Source organism: Tachysurus vachellii, chromosome 4 (genome assembly GCF_030014155.1).
Source record: "Tachysurus vachellii isolate PV-2020 chromosome 4, HZAU_Pvac_v1, whole genome shotgun sequence".
Lineage (NCBI taxonomy): Eukaryota > Metazoa > Chordata > Actinopteri > Siluriformes > Bagridae > Tachysurus > Tachysurus vachellii.
In genome coordinates this window covers 10167358-10181466 of record NC_083463.1, presented here as the reverse complement: position 1 = coordinate 10181466, position 14109 = coordinate 10167358, and the positions used below count along the sequence as shown (strand labels likewise).

Sequence of the window (14109 nt, the reverse complement as noted above, 5' to 3'; positions counted from 1 at the left end):
ATTATTTGAAATATTCATTTTAATGTATAAGAATTATATTTCAATGTATGTTCAGTCTTCTTCTGTTTCTTTTCCCATGAGAATCCACTATAGATAGATTAAGATCTAGATCTTGATCTAGATATAGATCTAGATATAGATTACTAGTACAGTACATTTAGTGTCTAGTGTAAACCTCTTTGAAAAGGAAAAGGTTGTTTCAGATTGTGTCATTTGAATTTAAAAGCAATTGGTGTTTGTGTGTGTTTTTGTGTGTGTCACCATGATGTTGTCCATTGAGCAGATTGGTATAAGGAACAGATTCCAATAGCAACAACACAGATGCTCAGTGGGGTACAACAAGCCAGCAGAGCAAATGACTTCATCAGATTCCTATTGCTCCATTCACTGCTCATTATATCTTTCAGTGTTGAGATGTTTTATCTCTTTTGCTTCTATCTATTGAGGCTGGGAATTGTGAAACAGAAGTAATCAGTCTGTCTGTGTCTAGTGGTCCCAAACCATATGTTTTGAGAGCACCATCTCACAGCAAACAAAGTCCATTTGAGAGAATTGAAAGCACATCTTCATTTGCTTTGAATACAGAATCATATTCATTCAATTATAAGATGTTGACTGAAGAAACTACTAATAATTACGCAACAATGGTTATTCGATGGTGACTAGTATGTTTCTTTTGCAGAGTTGAATGCCTCCTCTGTATACAGTATAATGGATGGCTGTGTCGTTTTGTCTTGGCCATGCTACGTCCTGTTCATTTTCTTGTTTTGAGCTCCATGATCTCTGCCCTCCAAACTTCCTCAGCATGGGCCAGTGCAATTAAGAAACTTTCTGCAGTGCAGCCTCACAGACCAGGCAGCATCTGCTCTGATCCCAGTAGGCTTTTGCACTGTAACACACAGCTAGAGCCTATCAGTGTCTCCTCATCATAACTTTTTCTTTCAAAATGTGTGAGGATCATTAGAGGGAAATGCAAACCCACAAAGCAATTCACAAAACCACCCTTAGAACCAGTTTTTGTTCTTTTTCCAGAAAACACATTTTTTAAGCTTGCTTATACCTCTAAGCCTAATTAGTCACATCTGGCTCACTATTGAAGTTGAATTAATCAAATTTCGCATAACAAAACTAAAGCTCCATCTCTCCATATATCAAAGAAAGGACACTTTCTGTACTCAGCTACTAAAAGCAGCAACATGGCTGAGGCAATGATGAACGTGCAAACAGTAAAGGTCAAAACTGCCTTTCCTGAAGTGGGACAGGCAGATTGGAAGTCCAGACAGCGGAACCATTAAGTGTCAATGGGGTTCTCTCATTACTCCAGGGCTCTAAACAGTAAAGCAGGCTTATAGCATTGCCAAACCATCTGTTCCCTTTGGAAGCACTGAAGTGAGTGTGCTTTTTTTCACCCAAGGACAAAGTGCCCTGGATAGTACAAACCTGCACATGATGCTGACGGGAAAAAACAACCCTGAAAACCATTAAAATATTTTTCTTCACTCTCGGACACTGTAAGAATGGAATGTCTGAGTCACGCTTGGCTTATTTGCTCATTTGCTCAGTATTTACTTATAGACTATTGTACAGAGGGCTTATCCATTAAAGTAAAATATGCAGTACGAGAAATACATAGAATTTTGTTATTGTTTCTGCTACTTATGACAGCTCTGTAAATCCCCAAGCAGGATTATTAATCTTCACAACTTCTACTGATTCATTAATCATTACAGTATATATTTTTTGTACCAGTAACTCACAAGCTGCACATTTTCTGGGATGGTTTTTACTGACAATAAGCAACTTTTAATGGCTTTTTAAATGAAGTAAGCACAGAAACTCCAGCCTATTCTAATCCTGAATATTGTACATGTGTTTCCATTTTTAATCAGTAATCATTCATTTTGTTGTTGTCAGTGTTTCTCATTAAATTAAAAAATAATTCAGGGTTCAAGATTTATACAAAAATTGACCTTATTTAAAGAGATCTAGAAGTGCTTCATTTATAATTTAGCCATCTTCATCATCTTCCTTAACATAATAGTAATTTGCCAGCTCAAAGGGCTGGCATTAATGTGAACCCTTTCTAAATTAACAGAAGGAAAGTGAATTATGGTATTTATGGGATGGAGTGTAACCTGGAAAAAAAACTGGACAGATTTATTGCTATTGTTTACTCCCAACTGGGTGAGCCAAATTGAAAGTCACTCAGCGTTGAGTTCCCTGTCATGCCAAGTGCTGCATGTTTGAACTGATTCATAAATAATACATCAGTGCATGATGCAACCAATGCAGCACAGCACTGAGGAATTAATGAGAGGCTCAGGATGAGGAGAAGGATGAGAAAGCTTCAATCCCCATCAAGCCCTTCTGGGTCAAAAGATTGCCGGGTGAGATGACAGCAACCCAAGTGACGTTTGTCTTCACAGTTAGACATTTTTTCTTACCAGCTCAGTGAATTCATTGCTTCCCAAGTCTAATCGCTCCAGCTGTGACAGCCTGTGAATTGACCTGTAGCACATTTACAAAAAGAAAGGAATTACATCAGCACATCATATTAACTACAGAGGAAACAGAACCTATAACCTGTATCTGTAGTCTATCAAGACAGTAAAGAATAAGGCTTAATGATTTAAATTCTTTGTACAGTACTTACTTAAATTTTGCCTTTAGCTATACGTAAACTTTTTGCAGCATCCAAAATAGAAAATGATTTATAGAGGTAAAACATGACAGGGTGTGCTGTTCTAGGAAACATTCCATCATTTCATCACCAGCTTTTATTTTTTCTCTTTCTTGAAGTAGAGGTTTGTTGATGCAACATAGACAAACTGGGCTTTTTATTGTTACAGAGAACTATCAAACGCACATATGTTTAACTTGCAGCTTTACTTCAGTTACAAGCTAGTTTTACATCTAATGTGCTAACACTGGTGACTACTTTAATAAAAATCATCAATTTAAAAAACATCTTCTTATAGTAAATGTCATTATCTCAATAATTAAATAAATGACATTATTTGTTCATTTTATGTGGAGAAACTACCCTCCAAGGTCCTGTGTCCATTGCTTTTATAGAAACAAAAATATATTACAATGAGTCCATTGACACAAACTGGTGACTTTCTTTACACCCAGCACTACAGTCAGAGCTGTTACTGAAAATTATTCAACACATTCTGACCGATCGAATTTGAGATTTGAGACATCTGTGGGTCATAAATAGACTCCAAAAACAAATCCTATGTGACCTAGGTGTAAGGAGTAGTAGTGGTTAGGCTGTTGAACTACAGATTGGAAGGTTGTTTGTTCAAATCCCACCACCATCCAAGAGTAAGGCACTGAGCAAGGCAACTGCTCGGTCATACAAAAAATAAGATGCCTGAAAGTTGCTTGCGAAATGCCATAAAGTAATTTCAACCTATACAATATGAGTTGTGATATATTTTCACCATATTTCTATTATAATGAAACAACTCTTTGTCTACTTACAAACACAACTATGTATCTTGTAATCAATGACAAGACTGACTGAACCCACAACTATATTTTGTTGTGTACATCACAACAATATAATTACTCTTACACCTGACATATCTTTCCACTCTTTTATATGAACTTTGGGGACATATATAAGGCAAGTGGACATAAGGGTCAGTGTTACTTTCGGAGGCAATTGTACATAAAACTTGTGAAATCTAGTGGAACGCTAGGGTGCCAAAACATTTGGAGGCAAGTGGAGACAAGCATGTGACGTCATCCGAAAACCTTTGACGCAATTCTCCTCCTTGGGCTTTTGATATGCCACATGTCCATGTTGTAAAAAGTTTTTTGATTTTGCATATTTTGGGGGCGAGGCCAGTCGATACACCAATTTAAATGTTTGCTCAGAGTATCACCCTAAAGGAGCTGGCCGAGTTTGGTGTAGATAGTTCGAAAGCTTGCTGAGTTATAAACCTCCAAAGTTTATAATGGGAGTCTATGGGAAAAAAGGCCATTTTTGAGACCCGGTACCTGAAGTATCGGTACTCGGATCGCTTAGAAAAGTAATAGCAACAAACTACAGACCAGGCTCTACAACATATCTGAATTTGGTTCATGTGGCTTGAAAGCCCTAGGAGGAGTTACTCTTGATAATTTTTGTCTAAGCTTAAATAGGAAAACAGAATGTTAGCTTCTACAAAGCCAACATAATAACAGAATATAAAGAGTTGCTAAGCAGGGCAATCGAGTGAATCATTATGCAAAGACCTCAGTGTGTAAAATGTTTTGTCCTGTAGGGCTCCTGCGGTGCTGTATTATGGAATACATTACAAGCTCTGCTGCCTTTCACAATATGCAACACCTTTACATTCATTTTTATCCTGAAGATTTATAAAAGGTGATGAAATTATGATTACGTGGAAATTATAACTGTAGGCCATTGCACAGTTATAAAAATCATGTTTCCTCTTGAATATGCTGCATTGTATGTAATGGTCTTAAAGGGGCAAAAGAATACTAAAATTAGATCGATAAAGTTTGGGTACTGGTAAAGATTACAATGATTTGTTTGAAGTAAGAATGTCATTCAACCCTGATTCCAGCCGTGTGCAGAAATTGAACCAAACCTCCAATTTTTTAACTCTAAACTATGCCAAATGACATAGCTCCAGTGTTGGGTTACAGAAATGACTTTTACTACAGTACATACATTATATAAATAGTTCTCTGTGTTCAGATGATTTCTGTGCACATTTAGAAAAGCTTTGTTTAGCTTTTTCTGTTGCTGTATTTCTGTCCATTGAATGAAAGTCTTTTAGCTATACATCTGTACAAACGGCAAAATGTCCAGGACAAATCAAATACATCATCTGATGAATCTAATCTAATTACTGATGTATTTGAATTGTCCTGGACATTTTGCCATTGTTTTTATCTCATCCAAGAGTTAGACAAGAACTCTTGTCTTAAACAAGAACTAATTCTTTCTTTAGACAACACAGCATCATCAAACCAAACATCAAACAACCCAAAAGTGTCAATTTTGCTCTGATTCAATGCTAACATCCGTTGTGTGAAATAAAAAACCCACGTCACTCACTTTGGCATGGTTTTCAAGTGATTCTCTCGTAGCTCCAGGATGCGTAATTTAGACAATCTAAAAAAAAGTTGCAAATATTTCATTACAGAAAATAAATTCATAATCATAAATAAACTCAGAATCAAGAAGAACAGCAGATATATGCTAATGTTTTCTAACTGTGCTTTTGAAAATAAAAAATAAATAAATGAAACCAAAAACCCAGTATTACTAAACTCTTCTTCACATGGAATTGTCATTCATTATCTAACAATGTGAACAGCCACAACATGCATTAATTAAGTAATTCACTGTAGCAACCAGCCTTTGTCTTTGTTTCCGTAAACAATGCCTAAAAACAGTGAATAATGCATAGAAAGTGAACACCTGAAAACGTAATAACAGTATTTTTTTAATATGTCTCTTTGCTTTTATTTGTTATATCTCAATTCTTTTCTGTTAGTTGTAACATGGTACTCTTTTAGGTATGGGTTTCCCCTGAATATAACACAAATAAAAGTGATTTATATTGAGAGTAGCTCTGCTTTATAGGTTTGGCATGCTATACAGAATGAAAGAAGCTGTTGATAGAGCTCTTACCTTCCAAAATTGGCGGGTAGGTACTCAAGGAAGGCATCATTTAAGAAGAGCTGTGTCAGATTGAGGAGCTGAGTGAAGCCATCTGGGAGTCTAAGGGAACAGAGAGAAGGCCATCAGCATATCACTCAGTGAGCTTTAAGTACCTCTTACTCACAGAAAAGCAAACTGGACCTGTTCTAATCCCATTACACTTTCTCTATAACTGCCCCTGCTAGAGAGACTATGCAAGTCGTTTTTAAAATTATTAGGGAGATGAGGGTGAGTGTTGTGGAATATAGACATGTCTGATTATTTTCAACACTATCAGCTAATTAGATCCCAGACAGATATGGTTTACATTATTTTTTTAGTGCTGATTATAAATATTTCATCTTAAAGAAATTAAACATAAAATCAATAATCTGTGGTTTCCTCTTGAACAAAGTTTAAGTCAGTTATAAAAGATGTATTTTAGTGTGTGAAATTACAAAACATAATGTTTCATAATTTAAAAGTCTTTTTGAATACAAAAGAAAACCTTTATCACTAGATTTAAGGCTTCAAAATCAATTCAGCTTGGGTCTCTAGTTAAAAAAACAATTTATAAGACATATTTTAATACTGATCTACTAATGTTTCTAAATGCTCTGGAGTACTGGTATAAACTAGTATTTCTAAACAGAAGTATGAAGTGTCCTTGAGCTGCTGGTAATCACACCAAAACTCTTTAACAACCGCACAATTTCAAGATGCTTTGAATTACAAAACGGATATTAAAAATTCACAAACCATCTGCTGTTTAGAAAGTTTTATTTATGTGTTCTGTGGTTCTTGTACTTACTTGGTTATGGGATTTACACTGGCCTCTACAACTGATAAACATTTACAACACTTGATATTGTCAGGAAATTCTTGAATGCCTGAAGGAATGAGGGATACATTCATAAATCAACACACAGCATTTTTGCACATAATCACATAAGCGCATTAAATGTTAGATCATAAACCAACAGATCAGGATATGCAGAAATGAGGAACATACCATTTTTACTTATATCTAATTCCTTCAGGTTTACAAGGCTAGCGATGGTGGTTGGCAGGCTTGAAAGGTCATTATCAGCAATACTCAATTTTCTCAGGGCTTGACAGTTGAAGAGTTGCTAATGGATAGATAGATAGATAGATAGATAGATAGATAGATAGATAGATAGATAGATAGACAGATAGATAGATAGATAGATAGATAGATAGATAGATAGATAGATAGATAGATAGATAGATAGATAAAACACAGAAACAGAAAACTCACATCTCAGTGGTCACATAAACAATCGCACACAGTACGACATGCAGAGAAATGCTTTTTTTATTTACAGTCCATAATATAAAAGAATCAAATAAAATAGGATCAAAAAAGAGGGTGGGGGTGGGGTTGGGGTAGGGGGTGTCACCTTTTTTAAATTACTTATAATAAAACAAGGTTAACTGTGCAAAATTGAACAGAGGAAAATAAATAAAGTGGAAGATAAACAGACAAAATATAATATGCAGCATATGAAAGTGATACAGCTTACACACAGAACATACAGTATTTTCACTGGACGGCACTGCTTTTGTGTATTGTCTTTTTGTGTATTGTCTTTTTGTGTATTGTCTTGTCTTTTTTCCTGCACTGTGTGTTTGTCTTTTGTCTCACACGGTTTGCACCAGGTTGCACAGATGTACTTTATGTGGCTAGGACTGACTTACTAAGTCCTTAGTTCTGTCTATGTTCTATGTAGCACCATTCACTCACTCACTCACTCACTCACTCACTCACTCACTCACTCATTTTCTACCGCTTATCCGAACTACCTCGGGTCACGTGGAGCCTGTGCCTATCTCAGGCGGCATCAGGCATCAAGGCAGGATACACCCTGGACGGAGTGCCAACCCATCGCAGGGCACACACACACTCACACACTCTCATTCACTCACGCAATCACACACTACGGACAATTTTCCAGAGATGCCAATCAACCTACCATGCATGTCTTTGGACCGGGGGAGGAAACCGGATTACCCGGAGGAAACCCCCGAGGCACGGGGAGAACATGCAAACTACACACACACAGGCGGAGGCGGGAATCGAACCCCCAACTCTGGAGGTGTGAGGCGAACGTGCTAACCACTAACCCCCCTAGCACCATTCAATTCAATTCAATTCAAATGAATTTGTATAGCACTTTTTACAGTTGAAATTGTCTCAAAACAGCTTTACAGAACATAAACATAAAACAAAAGATTAATATAAAGAATAATATAAAGATTAATGTAATCCAAATTTTCAAGATCAATATTAGATATGTTTAATTGTGTTTGTATTTATCCCCAATGAGCAAGTCTGTGGTGACTCAGGCAACTGTGGTGAAGAAAAACTCCCTTGAATGGAAGAGGAAGAGGGAACCTTCATCCTCATATGGGTGACACTGGAGGGTGTGATTATAAATATACAGTCTGAAAAATGTTGTAATGATGGTTCTGGAGAAACATTTTCTCATTTCACTGTGTACTGCAACAGATATATATGTTTGAAATGACAATAACAGCTTCTTGACTTGACTTGACTTGACTTTATTATAAAATAGGAAAGTGCAATGTTCTCTGTCCTGAAGACTCTCCTGTGACATAACAAACTCTTTCAAAGCACTGACACTGGAGACAAAAAGCTTCACCCAATCAGTAATTATAGGCTTATCTTTGTAAATTAACAACACATTTTAAATCCATTTATACTTTGATTATGTTGATTATTTGTTATTATAAGTCCCTATTAACAAGCTTTTACTATAGAAACGATAACATATAAGAACAGGCGCATTCATTTATATTCATATATTTCATTTAAAGCTGTGAATTGAATTACAGCCAAAAGTACCATCAGTGCTGCTGTTATAGAAAATTACTCAACAACTTTCTGACCAATCAGATTCTAGAATTCAGATGATGACTTTGTCACTCACAAACATCACTTAGAAAGATTATATTACCTGAAAACACCATTAAAATTGTATAAAAGCAATTTAGACTGAAGAAGGTAGACTGAAGAAGGTGTTTATAATGAGCAGAACATACAGTCCAAAGGCAGCAATCTCATAAGATCACCACTCATACAAAAGGAGCACTTAATTCACCCGAAAGCCCTTTTTTTTAGGCTTTTCACTGATGAGTCATATGGGCAAAAAACCCTCAGAAACTCAGAGCTTTCCCAGCTTGCATAACTGTCTGTTTATTCAGAATCTTCCATTTTTTTGATTGAAATCGATTTTAAGAATTCTGAAAATAAATAAATAAATAAATAACAAGGATGAAAGCTTAAAAACTGACAGGTAACATACATGTTTCTATATTTTAATGCTAGGAAATGAAAGATATAAAAATCAAAAGCTGTTCAAAGTTCTGAATTAGCAATTCCTCCTCTCTGTTTATCTCACAAAGCCAGCTATGATTACACGCTAGCAAACAGAGCGATTTACAAATACTTGATTGTGAATAGCTATGGGAAGGATTGCAGCACAAATGCCCACATGCCTACAGGTTTTCCCTCTACAACCTACCCCAATTTTCAGTTAAGGTTATCAACACCTTAAGCAAGTCTTCAGAACAGATGAAGCATTTTTGCCTTTCACAAAACAATGTTTGTGTTTACTGCATGTAATTTACCTCACTGCTAACTGGATTAGTGCCTACTGTATCAGATTAAGGGCCTTAAGCGATGCCTCAAAAAGAAATATACTGTATCTGCAACAACCCTGAGCCATAAATGAAGTAAAGACATCATCAAAACTGCTACACAGTATATCAACAACCACAATGCACACATTGTGTTAGAGAATGTTACACAAATATACTGTCTTGCTGTCGTAACACAAATTCAAATGGTTTTAACCTATAATCCTGAAGCCCTTGAAGATTTTTTTTTAACAGGATACTGTAAAACCAAATTTTACTATACTATAGCAAGTTTAAAAAAAAAAAAACAGATAAAGCCAGACAGGTCTGACACTGATATAATAGTCTTTGCTTGTATAGTCATCATGGAAAATGCTGAATGTAGACAAAAACCCTCAGGACAGAGACCTATCTGAAGTAGTGAATTTTGAATAGATTCAAAATTCCAGTGAATACTGAGTACATAAGTGCTGCTAAAAATATTAAATCAAAATTGCACATAATGACAGGACAGCATTAGCATAATTGCCATGGCAAAAGATGTACAAAGGTCTGTAGCCCAGTCTGCTTTCAGTAATTTCATATGAGAGAAAATGCTATTCAATTCTTCTCACTGTGCCACACAAAATTTATTTTATCCAAAAATACGAATAGTTTAAAAAACACACTATACCCACACGTATGTGGACACCCGAGCATCACACGCGTATGTGGTTCTTCACCAAACTGTTGTAGGATGTCTTTGTATGCTCTAGCATTAAAGTTTCCCTTCACTGCAAACCTGATCCAGTATGAACATGTGAACTCTATGCACAAACCTAGATCCATGAAGACATGGCTTACCAAGGTTGGAATAGAAGAACTCAAGTAGCCTTGACCTCAACCCCACCGAACACCTTTGGGGTGAACTTGAATGGTGAATACACACACCAGCCTTCCTCACTTAACATCACTGCCTGACTCTCACTAATGCTCTTGTAGCTGAATGAGCATAAATCCCCACAGCCTTACTCAAAAATCTAGTGGAAAGCCTTTCCAGAAAAGTGAAGATTATTACAACAGCAAATTTTAAGCCATCTGGACCCACAACCGTATTCATTGACATGAAAGCAAAAAAAGAAAAGAACATGAGCTTTGTCAAGTACCTTGGGAAGCTCTTCGATTTGGTTAGCATCCAGGTAGAGTTCCTCCAAAGTGCGTTCAAAGCTAAAGATCTCCTTAGGCACCTGCTGCAGGCTGCAGTGCGAGTAATCCAGAACGGAGATGACCTCCTCCTCCCCACGGAAGCATCGGCACGGCACCAGGCGCCCGATGATCTTCCTCTTGGTAGTCATCTCCAGACACTGTACTGTAAATCAGAGACTTAGCTTATTCACAGAGAAACAAGGGCATCACCAGGAGACAAAAAATACATCAATATAAGTTTCATTTTTGACATCCATATCAGTTCAGCTGTTACCAAATGTCTTACGGGGCGGATTATTTTAGATTATTGTGAAACTAAGCGCAACAGCACCACCACAGTCTGTGAGATAAAACTACTGAGAAGTGTATAAAGAAGGTTGACTGCAGTTGATTTATTTCTAGCCCAGAATGTCAGGTCACACAGCTCCTCAGTGATAGTCTTGTCAGGTTATTACACAGAGGGAAACAACCTCTAGATTTGATCTCCATATGGTCCAGTTCACTGATACATCTGTAAGTACATGTGTAATACGTGTGTAATGAAAATGGAGTATTTCACCTATTAGCTGTTTTTTCCCCCTTAAATTGTCTTTGGAGGAGAAACTAAAAATAGACTAAATACGCAATCAAAGTCTAGCATTTTGTAGGTTGAACAAAATGGCCACAGCTTTCTTGTTTACTATGTTTGGTATTTGGAGGAAACACAGCTTGAAGCCAGAAGGTCATTACAGATTTGAAACTATTACAATTGGAAATCATAAATAGAGTTGCAAATATATATTTTTAAGTTTGCGTCTGGGGGGCACGTGAGGGTGGGTGTGGGGGGTTGAGGGTATGGGGGGCTGGTTGCTGGGTTTGGGGATGGGATGGTGTTCTCTGTGTTATTATTTGCCTTTGATGAGACTTCCAGGTATAATGAACTACTGATAGACCTTCCATCTAATGTCACTGGGCATCAGGCATCTCTCTCTCTCTCTCTCTCTCTCTCACACACACACACACACACACACACACACACACACACACACACACACTCACTCCATAGCAATATGGAATTATAATCAATGGCATCTCTCTTCATGAATAGCCAGCAAACTATACAAAAATACAGATTAGTCTATACCAAAATACAAATAAGAATGATCACAGAACACATTGAAATCAAACTGTCTGATGTTTACCAGCCATTACAAAAGACTCAAAAATAACATGAATATTTTCCATATATTCCGCCTCCTAGTTTCATGCAGTGACTGTAATCAGTGATTAATCAGCAGCCTACAATCTCATCATGCCTCACTTCCTGAGAAATGGGGTTCCATAAAGGCTAACTGTGATGAATCAATGCCAGATTTCATAACGCCCCATGATTAATAAAAATATATGATTAAGATAATGTATGTACATTCCATCAGAAAGTGCTCATCAGTGGTCTTTCATGACTTGTCAAGTAAGACAATGGTCTTGCTGAGAGTTATTTACTTTGGAAGACATATACATGCAAATAATGGAGGTTTTATAAATATGATAAGAATAAAGAAATGATTCTAGGCAATCTAACTATATTACGGTTTATGCCTCCCCTTTGTGTTAATCATTTTAATCACTATAGTATCTTAATGGCACTATGTTTCTTATGACAGGTTTTATCAGATAATCTATAATATTTCCATTCACAATTGCTTTGCTATTTTTCATTGCCTCAAAAATGAGTTCATTAAAATCTAACCATGCCAAACAGCCAGGTTTCATAACTAGCCATGACAAACTTAAATGCAATTAACACTGGACTTAGAGCCTCAAGTCACAACCATAAAACTCTAAATCGAACTGCCAGCACTGCTTAATTACTTGTCAACTGTGACGTTGTAGGAAATAGCCAGCTATAAAACAGGAAAGCATAATCATTTCTGTCTTTAGGCAAAAATCCTATCAGTCACGCTGCCAAAAGCTGCACTGGAACTGCACACGAGGGAAGAAATATTGAACGGTACCGAGACATTTTTTTTTGGAAAATCTTCTGATTTGAGCAAAAGGACAAACATAACATAATTTTATTTCTGAATATTAAGTAAAAATGGTTATAAAAAAAAGGAGGAGCTAGTCTCACAAAAACAAATCAGGTAAGTTTATCTGACTCACTGAACACCAGGTGACCCTCCTGAGATTTGCAATAAAACATCAACACAACAAGCAGTTCTTATTTCAATCAACAACTTTGCTGTCCTGATAAAGAACAAGAAAGAACAAGCGTATGACTATTGAGGGATATACAAAATGTCTGGGGATCAAAATGTGAGGCTCCCTGAGATGTGGTGTGTGAGCTGGCTTTAGGGAATTCGTGATAGATTGGAAAGCTATTTCCTGATGCTAACTCCTGAAACCTGTTAAAGACAAAATGCATATCAGTTCACTAAAACAGCACGAATGAGCATGGTTTTTAGTTTATTAACTTTATTATTAAGTATTTAATGAGCTTTATATAACCCACTCACCTTCAGCATATTTACCAAATTGTTTGCCATCTACAGAGTAAAAGGTATCTAGGTTTAGGGATATTTAGCCTTATGGCACGTCTGAAGACACTTATATACCAAATTTGCCCTCAAACATTGATAAAATCCATCCATCAGTCCGTCTATCAATTTAGCCAGCCATCCATTTATCCACCCATCCATTCATCCATCCCTCCATCCAACCATCCATCACTCCAACGATCTACTGTATTCATCCATACATCCATCTTTTACCACAGCAATTACCAGCAACTGGTATTTTTAATTTAATTCATGAACAACATGACTGATCCTTACACTCCAGATTTTATTCAAAAATGTCTGCTAACAGAAAGCTTCACCATGTCAACTAATACTACATTAGAAAGACAGTGGAAAGATGCATGTTTAGTGTAACAGGGAACCAGGTATAATATTTTCAGCCTGCTACATATGAATATATTCTATTCATACTATCATTTGCCTAATTTCACAAATTACAGTGACAAAATTAACCGTCAATTGTTTACACATTCTACATCCTTGTTTACCCTACAACTAAATTATTGCTAATTTATGCGTACTTAATCATGTTTAGCTCGAACTCTGAATACAGAACAAATATAGTAAAAGCAGATATATTTTAAGCACACATTCTATGAAGTAACAGAAAAAAGAAATTCAATTTAATATTTCATTTGAGCGATTTTTCACTATTACCTAGGCAACAATGGCCAACTGCTAGCTAGCTAATTTTATATATTTCTGTCTTGCACCACTGCTGAATAAAAGACGGCTCTCAAAGCCAGCAACTTATTTTTCATGAAAGCTTCACTCAAAAATTCATCCAAATAAAAATCTGAAAAAAAAAAAAAAAAGTCTAGACTCAGATTAGCATTGTATCACACAGCACGAAGATGAAGAGCACAGCTAAAAAGATAAAGTTATCAAAAGAAAAGAAAGATAAGAGGGCAGGTAGTTCACACTCTGCAATGTTTTTCTCACCTGTTTCCAGGTTCACTGATTTGACACCCTGCAGGTGTCAATATGGAACAATACTGGAGCCAGCTAGTGAGAGAG

At 36.5% G+C, this 14109-nt stretch overlaps 2 protein-coding genes across 11 annotated transcripts in view; one reads left to right on the top strand and one right to left on the bottom strand.

Annotated features, from left to right (window-relative positions):
- Positions 1-14109, top strand: part of shroom2a (shroom family member 2a) — a 172857-nt gene that overhangs the window by 24494 nt on the left and 134254 nt on the right. The gene's annotated exons all lie outside the window — the stretch shown is intronic.
- lrrc7 (leucine rich repeat containing 7) overlaps positions 1-14109 on the bottom strand; it is a 133531-nt gene that overhangs the window by 35720 nt on the left and 83702 nt on the right. For 9 of the 10 annotated variants that reach the window (XM_060867650.1, XM_060867651.1, XM_060867648.1 and 6 more), the window contains 6 exons: positions 10495-10697; positions 6681-6798; positions 6480-6558; positions 5660-5749; positions 5081-5137; positions 2445-2508 (listed from right to left, as the gene is read on the bottom strand). In XM_060867650.1, coding sequence (XP_060723633.1) covers positions 2445-2508; positions 5081-5137; positions 5660-5749; positions 6480-6558; positions 6681-6798; positions 10495-10683 — 597 coding nt within the window. In that variant the 5' untranslated portion in view covers positions 10684-10697. The remainder of the gene's footprint in view (positions 1-2444; positions 2509-5080; positions 5138-5659; positions 5750-6479; positions 6559-6680; positions 6799-10494; positions 10698-14109) is intronic. The other variant, XM_060867652.1, reaches the window with a different exon arrangement.